Raw genomic sequence first — 14,034 nt, 5'->3', positions numbered from 1 at the left:
AAGTAACTGATGATATCACATATCCTGGTACTATAAACACGTTTGAGGGTTGAGCATTCGTAAGATCAAACTTGACTGTGATCCTGATTCAGAATTTATCACTTTGGAAAATCTTGCAGTCACTTTCTCTCTCTCTTTTTCTCCTGGTCTCTTTCTTTCGTTGCTGCTGAAATTCCAGATTTCTTGGCCGATATGCATTGTCTTTCCAGCATGACTCAAGAGCTATGCTGCTGTTGTTTTACATAGGCTTTATCCATAACTAGCTTAGTGTTACAAGAAATTCTCCCATGAGCAGACTAGAACAGGTCTACTTAGTCAGCATCATAAAGTATCATGGGCTGAAGATCCTCAAGGTGTTAAACCTCAGCTCCTGTGCGTAACAAACTACTGTTGCGGTTTCCCACCTTTTAGACTCACTGGAGCTTGACTCAGCAGAGAGTAGCACTAAGCTGGCATGGTGGCAAGGCACAGTATTTCCCCCTTTTTTGCATTAGGGTCATCAATTCAGGAAAGGCTTGCAAATAGCCACTGGCTTGGTTGGTTCCCCATGGCAAAGAAGAATGGTCTCCAGATCTGATTGATGCAATGCATTCTCCATAAAGCTACCCTTAACACTAAACGTCAGTGGTGGGGAACCTCAGGGCCACAGACCCTTCCCTACTGCCTAGTTTGCACACCCTTTGAGTGTTCTTTGCTCAGCTAGAAAGTGTCCTTGAACTCTGATAACACTTCTTGTTTGCCTGGATGGAAGATAAAGGTGCCTAGGTTGCTGCTGCTGCTGCTGCTGCTGCTGCTGCTGCTGCTGTTAACCTGCCCTTCAGTCTGATCATCCTTCACCTAGTGATCAGAAAATTCTATTCATGTATGCCACAACAGCAGCCCAAATCAGAAATGCTCAGAAATGGAAGGAGGGTCTAATACCAACAAAGGAGGAATGGCAGACAAAACTGGTGGAATATGCAGAAATGGCCAGATTAACTAACAGAATAAGAGATCAGGAAGAAAGGCTCTTTAAGGAAGATTGGAAAAATATAGGTAGGTTATCTAAAAAAAACCCATTGTAAGCAAATTAAGACGTTAGCACTTTTAGAGTAAATTCAGCAGCATAGGGTTAACTGAGAGAAACTGAGAAGTAAAAGACCAGGAATTGATTAGAATAAACAGTGGAAAAGGGTAACTAAAGCAAACCATGGAGGGGGTGGAGGGGAAGTCGATGTCAAGTGTATGATATGTGATTTGGTGATTGTAAAAGTTTGCAAAATTAAAAAAATTCTGATAAATATTAAGAGAGAGAGAGAGAGAGAGAGAGAGAGAGAGAGAGAGAGAAATGGATGTTGGAAGCAAAGCTCTGTTAGGAAGAGAAACAGAATTTGTTGTTCTCTTTCTTTCTTTGGCTGGGTTTCTGACAGGCAGAAATTCAGCAGGTGAGGAGGATGTGGGTCATTGAAATTAATGTGCATTGCTAACTTGGATTCATAAATTTCCTTGGGACTACTCTATGAGTATGACCAGCATGGGAAACAACCCATTGTAATGGATTGCTTTGAAGTCATTTCATTCTGCACCAGGTAAAGTAATTTTTACCCCCCCCTCATTTCCCCTCCCCTAGATTTGTCTCTTATTTTGCCCAACCAAAGGTGGTAACGCTATTTGGATACCACCCAAATAGCGAAGTGGCAGGAGAAATGGAAGGGCGCTGAGCAGAGAGGGGGAGATATTTTTTTTCTTGTTCTCCCCCTCTAAAACAAGGTGCGTCTTATGGTCGGGTGCGTCCTATAGAGTGAAAAATACGGTATTTACTGCAAGCTTTGCTGGCTGTTTAGTGTGTGTGTACTTATTTATCTGTTAAAATATTATTGGACCACATTTTCATCATAAGGCAAAATGCACCATAGAGATTAAAATGAATTTAAATACAACAAACTTAAACAACAAAACAAAACAGCTGATCAATCAAAATGCCACAAAGCACTGCAAACTATTCAAAAACGATTGGTCTAATAGAACTAATATAGCTCATTTCACTGTGAAACAAACTATCTTTATTACATCAATTGCATTTGCCATTTAGCAGTACTCATTTTAAATTCATTTTTTAAATCTCACATTTAACAAAGAAGAAAGAAGAAAAACGGATAAGAATGCAATTTAGCTGTTGCAATTTTTTTAGCAGCGATGACCAGATTTAATCATGGTTGTGTCTGCTTGGTATAAACATCAGAGTGGATCTCCCCCCCCCCCAGCTGTTTAGTTGCCATTATCATTCATATCAATCATAGCTACTGTACTTGATGCCCTCCAGATTGGCTGATAGGGTAACCATTTATTTCCACACATCCTTGTTTTGGATCTGTTATCAAGATACGTGAGGGATCACCACGTTTGGAATACTGTTTACAGTTCTGGTTGCCTTCCCTCAAACAGGTCATGGTAGAGTTGCAAAAGGATCAGAAAACAGCAACCACAATGGCCAAGATGATGGGACGACTCCCCTGTGGAGTTGCAACATTTGAGACTTCTGGGTTTAGAGAAAACATGAGCAAGAAGTGACTGGATCAAAGTTTGTAAAACCGTGCATGGCACAGAGAAAGTGGACAGAGAAAAATTGTTCTCCTCTTTTAACACCAGAAGCTGTGGACATCCAATGGAAATGAATGTTCAGGGCAGATTAAAAGAAAAGTCCTTCACAGTGCACAGTTGGGAACTTGCTCCCACAGGAGGCAGTGATGGCCAAAAATTTGGATGGCTTTAAAAGAGGATTCAACAAATTCATGGAAGAGAAGGCTATCAATGTCTACTAGCCAGGATGGTTATGCTTTGCTTCTGTGGTTGAAGGGATCAATGAATCTGGATACTAGTTACTAGAATCCACATGAGCGAAGAATGCTCTTTTGCTTGGGTCATAGCTGTCAATGTTTCCCTTTTTTTTAATGGAAACTCCCTTATTCCAAACAGGATTCCTCGCAAGAAGAGGGAAAAGTTGACAGCTATTGCTTGGGTCCTTCTTGATGGTTTCCCATTGGTACATCTGGTGGGCCACTATGAGAGCAGGATGCTCGACTAGGTAGGTTATTGGCCTGATCCAGTTGGCTCTTCTTATATTCTTATGCCCCCAGCATCCACGTGCAGGATATGAGAGTCAAGATGGGGGCGATAACGCTACCTGCTTGTGATTTTATTTAGATACCATGAAGAAGAGATTGATCACCAATGTTGATCAATCAACCCTGACTGAGTCAAACGGAGGGCCCCATGTTGGAAAAGGCTGCCATAAATAAGGAGGGGGAGGGGAAACAGAATCCAGGTAAACTTAGCAAATTCACATTTTCTGAAACCATATGACCTCTGAAACACAGCCATTCTTTGAAATTCTCCACATTTTGTCATGCAGCTCTTTGGCCAAGCAATGTGTTCCAAATTGCAGACACTAGGGTAAAGTGTACATAATTTTTTTTTTAGTGAAAATTATGAAGATGCACTACATTAGGGGAAATTGCTTTGCAAAAATGTGTACATTAAATGTCAAACAAATATGAATGTACTAGGAGCGATTCATACTAAAATGCCAACAAATTTTCACAAGGACTTAACAAAAATTGCAAACTGATGTGGAAATGTGGAGAATTTAGTGTTGGATGGGAAAAATGAGAAACTGAACCCAGAATTGACAGACTTGCCCGTCCTTAGTCACCGATGCTTTCTTTCTTTGAAGCCAGGAAGAGGTTGGGGTGTGCGTGAAGAGGAAAGAAAAAAAAAGTCTGTCTATGATAGGGGGAGAAGGTGGGGGGTGGGCAGAAGAATGAAGTTGCTGGAGGAGGAACTTGTGACAACCCATGGAAGCGAATGGCAAACGATGAATTCAGGAAATGACTTTGTTGTCGCTGTTGTTGTGGAAGAGGAGTGTGAACAAATGGAAGATGAGTTTCCTCCCCAGGAAGAGGTGGGCAGGCACACACACACACACACACAGAGAGAGAGAGAGAGAGAGAGAGAGAGAGAGAGAGAGAGAGAGAGCACTTGTTGCTCTCTTGCGCAGAGTAAGTAGCGAGGTGGTTTTCAAGAGGCTCAGAGACGCAAGAATTCAGGAGATAGAGACACATGGACTCTGGTGAGCCTTATCCATCCACAACCCCAAGACCTGCTGGCTTCACCATGAAAGCCTTCACAAGCTTGATGGCAGTGTTTGTTATCGCACAGCTCGTTGGGACAGTGCTTTTTGGCTTATATCTTCACATGAAGGTGGACAAGGTAAGGCTGCTTCCTCGTTTGCTCTGGTGTCACTCTTTAAGGAAGGGCCAAATTGAGAAGGAAGGGTTTTCACAAGTGTGAGAACAACTTCAGGGTTTACTGCTGCAGACCATGGTTGTCAAGACTTCCAAGTTGTAGGATCTGCTGTCTTTTTTTAAACCAGCAAATTGAGATCCAGTAGCTGGAGGAAGATGCACAGAGGGGTGGGGAAAAGAATACACATAGTTGCATCCAACTAAATTCTCTTCAGAGAAGACCCGTTGAATTTGATGGACATTAAGACAATTAGTCATGTTTAATTTCAATGGGTCTGCTCTGAATAGGACATGTAACAGAGGGAAACAAATAGCAGGCAGATATGATAGATGTACGTATATATAAAAAAGTTTTTCATTATGTAGAGAAAGTCAATAGAGAGATTTTTTCCTCATTCTTTGTCATTATGCTGGAATCCAGCCAAGGACCAAGGTGAGAGTCAAGATAGATAATAGGATATATTCATGTGTAGCTAATTTGGGGCAATTTGCTGCTGAAAAAGTGCTATGATGTCATTACCTCACCTCAGAAAGGATGTTGTAAAGCTGGTAAAATGTTCAGAAAAGGGCAGTCAAAAGAACCAAGGAGGTGGTACGATTCTCCTCTGAGAAAAGGTTACAACATTTGAAGCTTTTTAGTTTCAAAAAAATATGACTAATAGGAGAAGTGATAGAGATATAAAGAATTAAGCATGGTGCAGAAAAAGTGAAGAGGCAGAATGTTTCTCTAGCCCTCATGCTAGAATTTAGACAGGGGGCAGGCAAGTGTGTGGGACTCCCTGGTCCTGAATGGGGTAACTGTGCCCCTGAAGGACCAGGTGCGCAGCCTGGGAGTCATTTTGGACTCACAGTTGTCCATGGAGGCACAGGTCAATTCTGTATCCAGGACAGCTGTCTACCAGTTCGATCTGGTATGCAGGCTGAGACCCTACCTGCCCGGAGACTGTCTCGCCAGAGTGGTGCATACTCTAGTTATCTCCCGCTTGGACTACTGCAATGCGCTCTACGTGGGGCTACCTTTGAAGGTGACCCAGAAACTACAACTAATCCAGAATGCGGCAGCTAGACTGGTGACTGGGAACAGACGCTGAGACCATATAACACTGGTCCTGAAAGACCTACATTGGCTCCCAGTTAATTTTCGAGCACAATTCAAAGTGTTGGTGCTGACCTTTAAAGCCCTAAACAGCCTCAGCCCAGTATACCAGAAGGAATGTCTCCACCCCCATTGTTCAACCTAGACACTGAGATCCAGCTCCGATGGCCTTCTGGTGGTTGCCTCACTCCAAGAAGTGAGATTACAGAGAACCAGACAGAGGGCCTTCTTGGTAGTGGCACCCGCCCTGTGGAATGCCCGCCCATCAGATGTCAAGGAAATAAACAACTATCCAACTTTTAGAAGACATCTGAAGGCAGCTCTGTTTGGGGAAATTTTTAATGTTTGAAGTTTTATTCTGTTTTTAAGGTTCTGTTGAAAGCCGCCCAGATGGGCAGGGAGGGAATGAATGAATGAATGAATGAATAAATAAATAAATAAATATGAATGTTGGGAAGATTCAGGAGAGACAAAGTCCTCCTTCACATAGTCAAAACTATTGAGTTCACTCCCTCAGTAATGTAGTGATGTTGCTAGCTTGGGTGTTTTTAAAGATGATCAGACAAATTCACGAGGCTTCAGTGGCTATTAGCCATACTTAGTTAGTTAGTTTATTTAAAGAGTTTTAATCATTGGCATTTCTTCCTTCTTAAAATAATATTTTTTATTTCTTTGCTGCAGAAGCAAACTAACACATAACCATGTAAGCAGTAACAGAAGCACAGACAGCGCATTTTTGGTTATAGACATGTTATAGACATGCAGTTACATTTAGCAAGAGTCATATGTAAGACTCTTGCTGTATGTAACTGAATATGTAAGACAAGTCTATGTAGCATTACTGCAATGAGGAGTGAGTCGCGGGAGGAGTTGCTTATATGACTCTCCCAATTTATATAATCAGAAAATGGGAAGCAGTCTGCCTCAGAACTGTCTGATTTGGCTTCACCCCAGATTACATGTCTGGATCTGACCAGATGTTCAGAAAAAGCAATGTTCCATACATTCGTAAGGTTCCCACATAGGAACCTTTGTTGATTTCCAGTGTTTTTCATTAGCATTTGTAAGCTGTGTACATAAATTAACACCATAAGACAACAGTAAAAATTAATCATAAAACCAAATTCCCCGTTTGTGGAATGTTCTCCCCAGAGAGGCTCGCCTGGCACCACCATTACATATCTTTAGCTGCCAGGTGAAAATATTCCTCTCTACCCAGGCCTATGGCCGTTAAGCAATCTATGGCCTGTTAAATACTTATGTGGAGGGGGGGCTGTTATTATGGTTTTTATTTTATTTTATTTATCAATTTATATATCACACTATACCCAGAGGTCTCAGGGTGTTTCACAGAACAAAATCAAAATATAAAACCACAAAATATATAATAAAAATAAAAATAATGAAGGTGCCACGTGAACTTCTCTGGGGAGAACATTTCACAGACAGGGAGCCACTGCAGAGAAGCCCCTGTTCTCGTGTTGCCACCCTCCGGATCTCTCGAGGAGGAGGCACATGAAGAAGGGCCTCAAGAAGATGAACTCAGGGTCTGGGTAGGTTCATATGGAAAGAGGTGGTCCTTGAGGTATTGCAGTCCTGAGTCGTTTAAGGCTTTCAAAACCAGCACTTTGAATTGGACCTGGAAACTAATTGGTAGCCAGTGCAGTCGGACCAGGATCAGTGTAATATCCTCAAACTGTCTTGCTCTGGTTAGCAACGTGGCAGCTGAATTCTGCAGTAACTGAAGTTTCCGAACCGTCTTCAGAGGCAGCCCTACATATAACGCATTGCAGTAATCTACCCTTGAGGTTACCAGAGCATAGACAACAGTAGTTAGGTTATCCCTGTCCAGATAGGGGCGTAGCTGGGTCACCAGCCAAAGCTGATGGAAGGCACTCTGAGCCACTGATCATTTTATCCTTATGCTGCGTATTATTACGCTCTGTATTGTGCTTTTATGATTTTGCTACATAAATTATGATGGTGGGATCTTTGGATAAAGAGCAGTATATAAATAGTATAAATAAATAACGAAAAAATAATATAATCCTGAGCACTTCCTTTAAATGCCTGCTGGTATCAGAAAGTCTTCACCATGCGCCTGAAGTTCAGCAAGGAGAGTGGCTGACCAGTCTGAGTTGGGAGGAAGTTCCACAAGCTTAGGGGATACAACACTTCATGCACAATGGCTATGTACCATCTCCTGCATTGGAGGGTGTATGCCCCCCCCCCCATGCCAGTTGCTAGGAATCTTAGAATCACAGAACTGTAGAGTTGGAAGGGACCCCAGAAGTCATCTAGTCCAAACCCTTACAGTGCAGGAATCCTGCCCACAGCTTTCCTTCGGTGAACAGACCCATTGTGCCCTAATGCTCACAAGTGTGGGGAGTGCTGTTGAGTGCAGGTCTCACTTTCATTTAGTTGACCAGGATGGTAGACTAGGTGGGATTTTAGCCTGATCTAACAGGTTGTGCTCATGTTCTTAGCTTTAGGGTGTGTGTGTGTGGGGGGGGATTGGATAAATTAATGGGGGAAAGGAAGCATATCAATGGCTCTAACCATCACTCAGAGATTGTTGAAATATTAAGCTGTATATAATAATAATAATAATAATAATAAATTTTATTTATATCCCGCCCTCCCCAGCCGAAGCCGGGCTCAGGGCGGCTAACAACACTAAAATAGTGCAGCAGTATAAAAACATCATAAGAATTAATTAAAATCAAAATTGATGGCAACCATAAACTAAAGTATTGTAAAGATTGCCAAAGGAGGGAGTCAGGCTGCGCCCTGACCAAAGGCCTGGTGGAACAGCTCTGTCTTGCAGGCCCTGCGGAAAGATGTCAAGTCCTGCAGGGCCCTTGTCTCTTGTGACAGAGCGTTCCACCAGGTTGGAGCCGCAGCCGAAAAAGCCCTGGCTCTGGTTGAGGCCAACCTAACCTCTCTGTGGCCTGGGACCTTCAATATGTTTTTATTTGAGGACCGTAAGTTCCTCTGTGGGGCATACCAGGAGAGGCGGTCCCGTAGATACGAGGGTCCTAGGCCATATAGGGCTTTGAAGGTTAAAACCAGCACCTTAAACCTGATCCTGTACTCCACCGGGAGCCAGTGCAGCTGGTATAGCACCGGATGAATGTGATCCCGCAGCGAAGACCCCGTAAGGAGTCTCGCTGCGGCATTCTGCACCCGCTGGAGTTTCTGGGTCAGTCTCAGGGGCAGCCCCACGTAGAGCGAGTTACAATAATCCAGTCTGGAGGTGACCGTCGCGTGGATCACAGTGGCTAGGTCAGGGCGAGAGAGGTAAGGAGCCAACTGCTTAGCCTGGCGGAGATGAAAAAATGCCGCCTTTGTTATAGCTGCAATCTGCGCCTCCATGGAGAGGGAGGTATCGAAGATTACACCCAAACTCTTAACGGACGGTGCTGGCACTAATTGCACCCCCGCAAGAGATGGGAGTTGCCCCCTCAATCCCATATCGTCCCGTCCCAGCCAGAGGACCTCTGTCTTCGAAGGATTTAACTTCAACCGGCTCCCACGTAACCATCCAGCCACAGCTTCCAAGCATCTGATCAGTGTATCTGGGGCCGAGTCAGGATGGCCATCCATCAACAGATAGAGTTGGGTGTCATCAGCATACTGATGGCAGCCCAGCCCAAAACTCCGGACAAGCTGGGCGAGGGGGCGCATAAAGATGTTAAAAAGCATCGGGGAGAGTATCGCACCCTGGGGCACTCCACACACCAAGGAGTGGCGGGATGACAGTTCCCCCCCAAGCGCCACCCTCTGTCCCCGACCAGAGAGAAACGAGTGCAGCCATTGAAGGACTGTGCCCTGGATCCCCACGTCGGCAAGGCGGTGGTCCAGGAGTTCGTGATCGACCATGTCGAAGGCTGCTGACAGGTCTAGAAGAATCAGCAGCCCCGACCCACCTCGATCCAGCTGCCTGCGGAGATCATCTGTTAGGGTGACCAGAGCTGTCTCGGTCCCATGACCAGCGCGGAAACCGGACTGGAATGGATCCAGAGCCGATGTTTCATCCAGAAACCTACCAAGCTGTTCAGCAACCGCTCTCTCAATCACCTTACCCAGGAATGGAAGATTCGAAACTGGGCGGTAATTGGATAGATCTAAGGGATCTAATGATGATTTCTTTAAGAGCGGACGCACCACTGCCTCCTTCAGTTCCCCTGGGAATGTCCCGGTGCCAAGGGACAAATTGATGATATCCCCCAGGGGGGCCCGCACCTCGTCTGGACACGCTCTAATCAGCCAAGACGGGCACGGGTCGAGAGGACAAGTGGTGGGCTTTCCAGCTCGGAGGAGTCTGTCCACATCGGCTGGGGATATCCGGTCAAAGTGGTCCAATAATGGACCCGAGGACAGTCGAGGGGCCTCCAGTTCCTTTATTGTATCCAAATTGGCAGGGAGGTCATGGCGGAGCGACAGGACCTTCTCCGCAAAAAAGCTCGCAAATGCCTCACAGCTGTGTGTCGAATTGTTATTTAAATTTGGCTGTCCTTCGAGGGACGTTAAAGACCGAATTATACTAAATAATTGTGCCGGGCGAGAGCTAGCGGATGCAATGGAGGCCGAGAAGTAGGACTTCTTAGCGGCCTTCACTGCCATCTCGTAGGTTTTCATAAAAACCCTATAAGATGTTCTTGAGGCTCCGTCACGGGCACCCCGCCATACTCGCTCTAGCCGTCTGAGGTCCCGCTTCATTTTCCGGAGCTCCTCAGTAAACCAGGGAGCCCGGTTTCTGCGGGGTCGCAGAGGGCGCTTAGGTGCGATCTCATTGATGGCTGCCAGGAGCTGGGTATTCCAGCTCTCAACAAGCTCAGTCAATGAGTCGCCAGGGGGAGAAAGGTCCCGCAAGGCTTGACGGAATCTATCAGGGTCCATCAGCCTCCGCGGGCGAGCCCAAATCGGCTCACCACCTAAGCAGGGTGGGGGTGGAACGTCAATCCTGGCTTTCAGAGCATAGTGATCAGACCATGGCACCTTCATCGAAGGAAACATGATCACATCTATACCGACGCCAAAGATCAAATCCAGCGTGTGGCCTGCTTGATGTGTGGGGCCCGAAACAAACTGGGAGAGCCCTAGTGTTGCCATGGAAGACACCAGGTCCAGAGCCTGTGAGGAGGGAGTGGCATCGGCATGGATGTTGAAGTCCCCCAATACCAATAGGTTAGGGAACTCCAAGGCCCAGCCGGCCACCGCCTCCAGCAGGCCTGACAGGGTGGCTGCTGGTGCGCTAGGTGGCCGGTACACCAGCCAGACAGCCAAGCTCACCTCGGAGCCCCACACTAGGCCAACACATTCAATGCCGGGGATCGATGGCGATGGTAGAGCCCTGAAAGAACAATCTTCCCGGATTAATAATGCCACCCCTCCCCCCCGGCCCACAGTCCGTGACTGGTGGAGGACGGAGAAACCCGGGGGCGCCATCTCTCGTAAGGTGACAGTATCCCCTTCGCGCACCCAGGTCTCCGTCACACAAGCCAGGTCGACCCCCTGCGAGATGATGAAATCTCGCAGGGTGGCGGTTTTGTTGCCTATAGACCTGGCATTGCACAACACCAGTGACGGAGGTGAGTAATCCTTGCTCACCCTACCCTCGTCTCTCGGGATGGGGCGCAGATTGGAAGGGATGGGGCGCAGATATATAAATGCTTTTAAATAGATAAATATTGGGGCCAGATTTTACACAGTGCTGAACATGACATTTGTATTTGGGGGCTAGTGATAATTTCTCCTCTTCACATTTTAATGTAAACCTGCCTCATCTGCACGTCCCAAACACATGAGCAAAATGAAACAAAGCACTCCTTCAATATTGGGCACTTTCTTGAGTTTTGTGGTGCAGTTCCTCAACCAAGCTCTCTGCACAAAAAGCAGTATATTTGTGAAAACAATGCAGAAAACTCTATTGTATTATGGGGAAATTGTTTGCAAAAACATGTACATTAGGCAAAACTGCATTTGAGAATGTTAGCAGAAATTTGCACTAAAATGCTTATGAATTTTCATAAAGTCTTGAAAAAAATGCAAACTGATAAGGCAGAGGAGGAAAGGGTTAAACCCTCCTCACACTTTGCAGCCCCCAAACACAATTCCTCCACACACACACGCACACACACACAATTCCCATTACGAGATAAAACCTCCATGATCAGAGGCAGTCTGCCCCTGAATGCCAGTTCCTAGGTAGTCACAGCAGAGGAAGGGGTTTTGACTTCCTGCTCTTACTTGTGAGCTGTTAAGAGACATCTGGCAGGTCCTTGCTGGAAGAAAGCTAGAATAGATAGGCCCTTGGTCTGATTCAACAGGGCACTTAAAAAACAAACACATACCAAAGCATTTATTTCTTTATTTTTTTAAAAATAATTTTTATTAAAGTTTTGAACAACAAAGAAAGAAAAGAAAAACGTACACCATACATATCTCAAAAAAAAAAGATAACAAAAACACACAAAAAACAAGATTCAACAATAAAAGAACAAAAAACATAACAATTAAAAACCATATCTCTTTTCCATTACCGTTTTTTAGTTACTTATTTTCTGGACTTCCTCATACCTCCCTCTTTTGTATTCCAATTCAAATTGTTTGTCCAGCAATTTCTTTTCCACTTTTTTAATCCCAATCTTTAGCTTTAATAAGATATTGAAATATGTAATTTCAACTTCTTTAAACCTGATCTTTAGTCTTAGTATCATATAACATTAAAATTTTCCCTCTTAATGTCAAATTTCCATTTCTTTAAACATCTTTAATTTTAATCTTTAATCTTAGTCTGTCATTAACTTTAACCTGTACAGCTGGAAACCACTTATTTTCAATCCAACATCACTCTAACATTCTTTAATTTTGCAATGTTTCTGAAGATAGTCTTTGAATTTCTTCCAATCTTCCTCCATCGACTCTTCTCCCTGGTCACGGATTCTACCAGTCATTTCCGCCAATTCCATATAGTCCATAAATTTCATCTGCCATTCCTCCAGCGTGGGAAGTTCTTGTGTCTTCCAATACTTTGCGATAAGTATTCTTGCTGCTGTTGTTGCATACATAAAGGAAGTTCTATCCTTTTTTAACACCATTTGGCCGACTATGCCCAGGAGAAAGGCCTCTGGTTTCTTAGGGAAGGTATACTTAAATACCTTTTTTAATTCATTATATATCATTTCCCAGAAAACCTTAATCTTTGGGCACGTCCACCATAGGTGAAAAAATGTACCTTCAGTTTCTTTACATTTCCAACATTTGTTATCGGGCAACTGATAAATTTTTGCAAGCTTGACTGGGGTTATGTACCACCTGTATATCATTTTCATAATATTCTCTCTTAAGGCATTACATGCCGTAAATTTCATTCCTGTGGTCCACAACTGTTCCCAGTCAGCAAACATGATGTTATGTCCAATGTCCTGTGCCCATTTAATCATAGCCAATTTTACCGTTTCATCCTGAGTATTCCATTTCAGCAGCAAGTTATACATTCTTGACAAATTCTTAGTTTTGGGTTCTAACAGTTCTGTTTCTAATTTTGATCTTTCCACCTGGAAGCCAATTTTCCTGTCCAGTTTAAATGCCTCCATTATCTGATAATAATGAAGCCAGTCTCGCACTTTGTTTTTTAGTTTTTCACATTTATTTCTTTATTTTTAGGAAAGGATGTGGTACACCATTTTTCCCTCTCCGAGTGTAGGTGGAGAAGAACTCTTAGTTCGCTTCATGAGTATAGAAGTATTGCCTCTTATTTATCATAGAATTATAGAATTGGAAGGGACCCTGACGATCATCTGGTCCAACCCCCTGAGACGCAGGAATAGGCAGCTGTTCCAAACAAGGATTGAACCTGCAACCTTGGCATTATCAGCACCACGCTCTAACCAACTGAGCTATACAGCAATGGCATAATAGTGTATCAGTCTATAGTGTGCCATGTGTCTGTGACTGGAATTAACCATCCAGGGATGGAATAAGCCCTTGCCACTTTGCTTATTAGTCTATTGAATAAAAACATTATTTTGCAAAGCTGCAAAGTCTTTCTTGTATATTTGTTTGTTCAGTTTCTTTGCCAAAGTGTTTGGCCAGATAAAATTATGCCCATTTTTGTATTGAACCTCCATTTTCACCTTTCCAGTCTTTTGCAATTATGGCAGGGCACTTCTGAAGACCTTTGGTAAGGACCGGTGAGAAATTAAATTGGTTTGCAGCTAAATGAAACAATATACACAGTGAAACACAGCTTTCTTTCAACCCACACTTCTCTGAATTTTGCAATGTAGTTCTCCAGCCAAGTAATATGTATATATGCTCAGGCAAAGTGTGCATTTATTAGTAAATAATTGCATATAAATATGCATTATAGTAGGAGAAACTGCTTTGCAAAAACATGTACATTAGACAAAACTGCGTTCAAGAATGTGGCTGTTTGGAGTAGTTTGCACCAAAATGCTTCAGAATTTTCATAAAGTCTTTTTAAAAAATGCGAACTGATATGGAAATGTGAAGAACTTAAGATTGGAAAAATGAGAAATTGAAGCTGGCATCCCTATTCTTGTGTTTCTAACCCACCTCTTTCAACTCTCTCGTGTGACTCTGACGGGAGAAAGACCCACCAGGAGTTCCAAGCATCCCAAGGGAACG

The 14,034-nt window shown here is 43.9% G+C and overlaps 2 protein-coding genes across 2 annotated transcripts in view; one reads left to right on the top strand and one right to left on the bottom strand.

Annotated features, from left to right (window-relative positions):
- ARHGEF6 (Rac/Cdc42 guanine nucleotide exchange factor 6) overlaps positions 1–14,034 on the bottom strand; it is a 373,875-nt gene that overhangs the window by 258,875 nt on the left and 100,966 nt on the right. The window lies entirely within an intron of this gene.
- The window catches only part of CD40LG (CD40 ligand), a 34,451-nt gene continuing 24,373 nt past the window's right edge, over positions 3,957–14,034 (top strand). The window contains exon 1 of the mRNA XM_080990123.1: positions 3,957–4,248. Coding sequence (XP_080846249.1) covers positions 4,099–4,248 — 150 coding nt within the window. The 5' untranslated portion in view covers positions 3,957–4,098. The remainder of the gene's footprint in view (positions 4,249–14,034) is intronic.

Source organism: Podarcis pityusensis (assembly GCF_964106645.2).
Source record: "Podarcis pityusensis genome assembly, chromosome: Z".
Taxonomy (NCBI): domain Eukaryota; kingdom Metazoa; phylum Chordata; class Lepidosauria; order Squamata; family Lacertidae; genus Podarcis; species Podarcis pityusensis.
The sequence above is the reverse complement of the archived record's forward strand: the minus strand, read 5'-3'. Positions and strand labels throughout refer to the sequence as shown.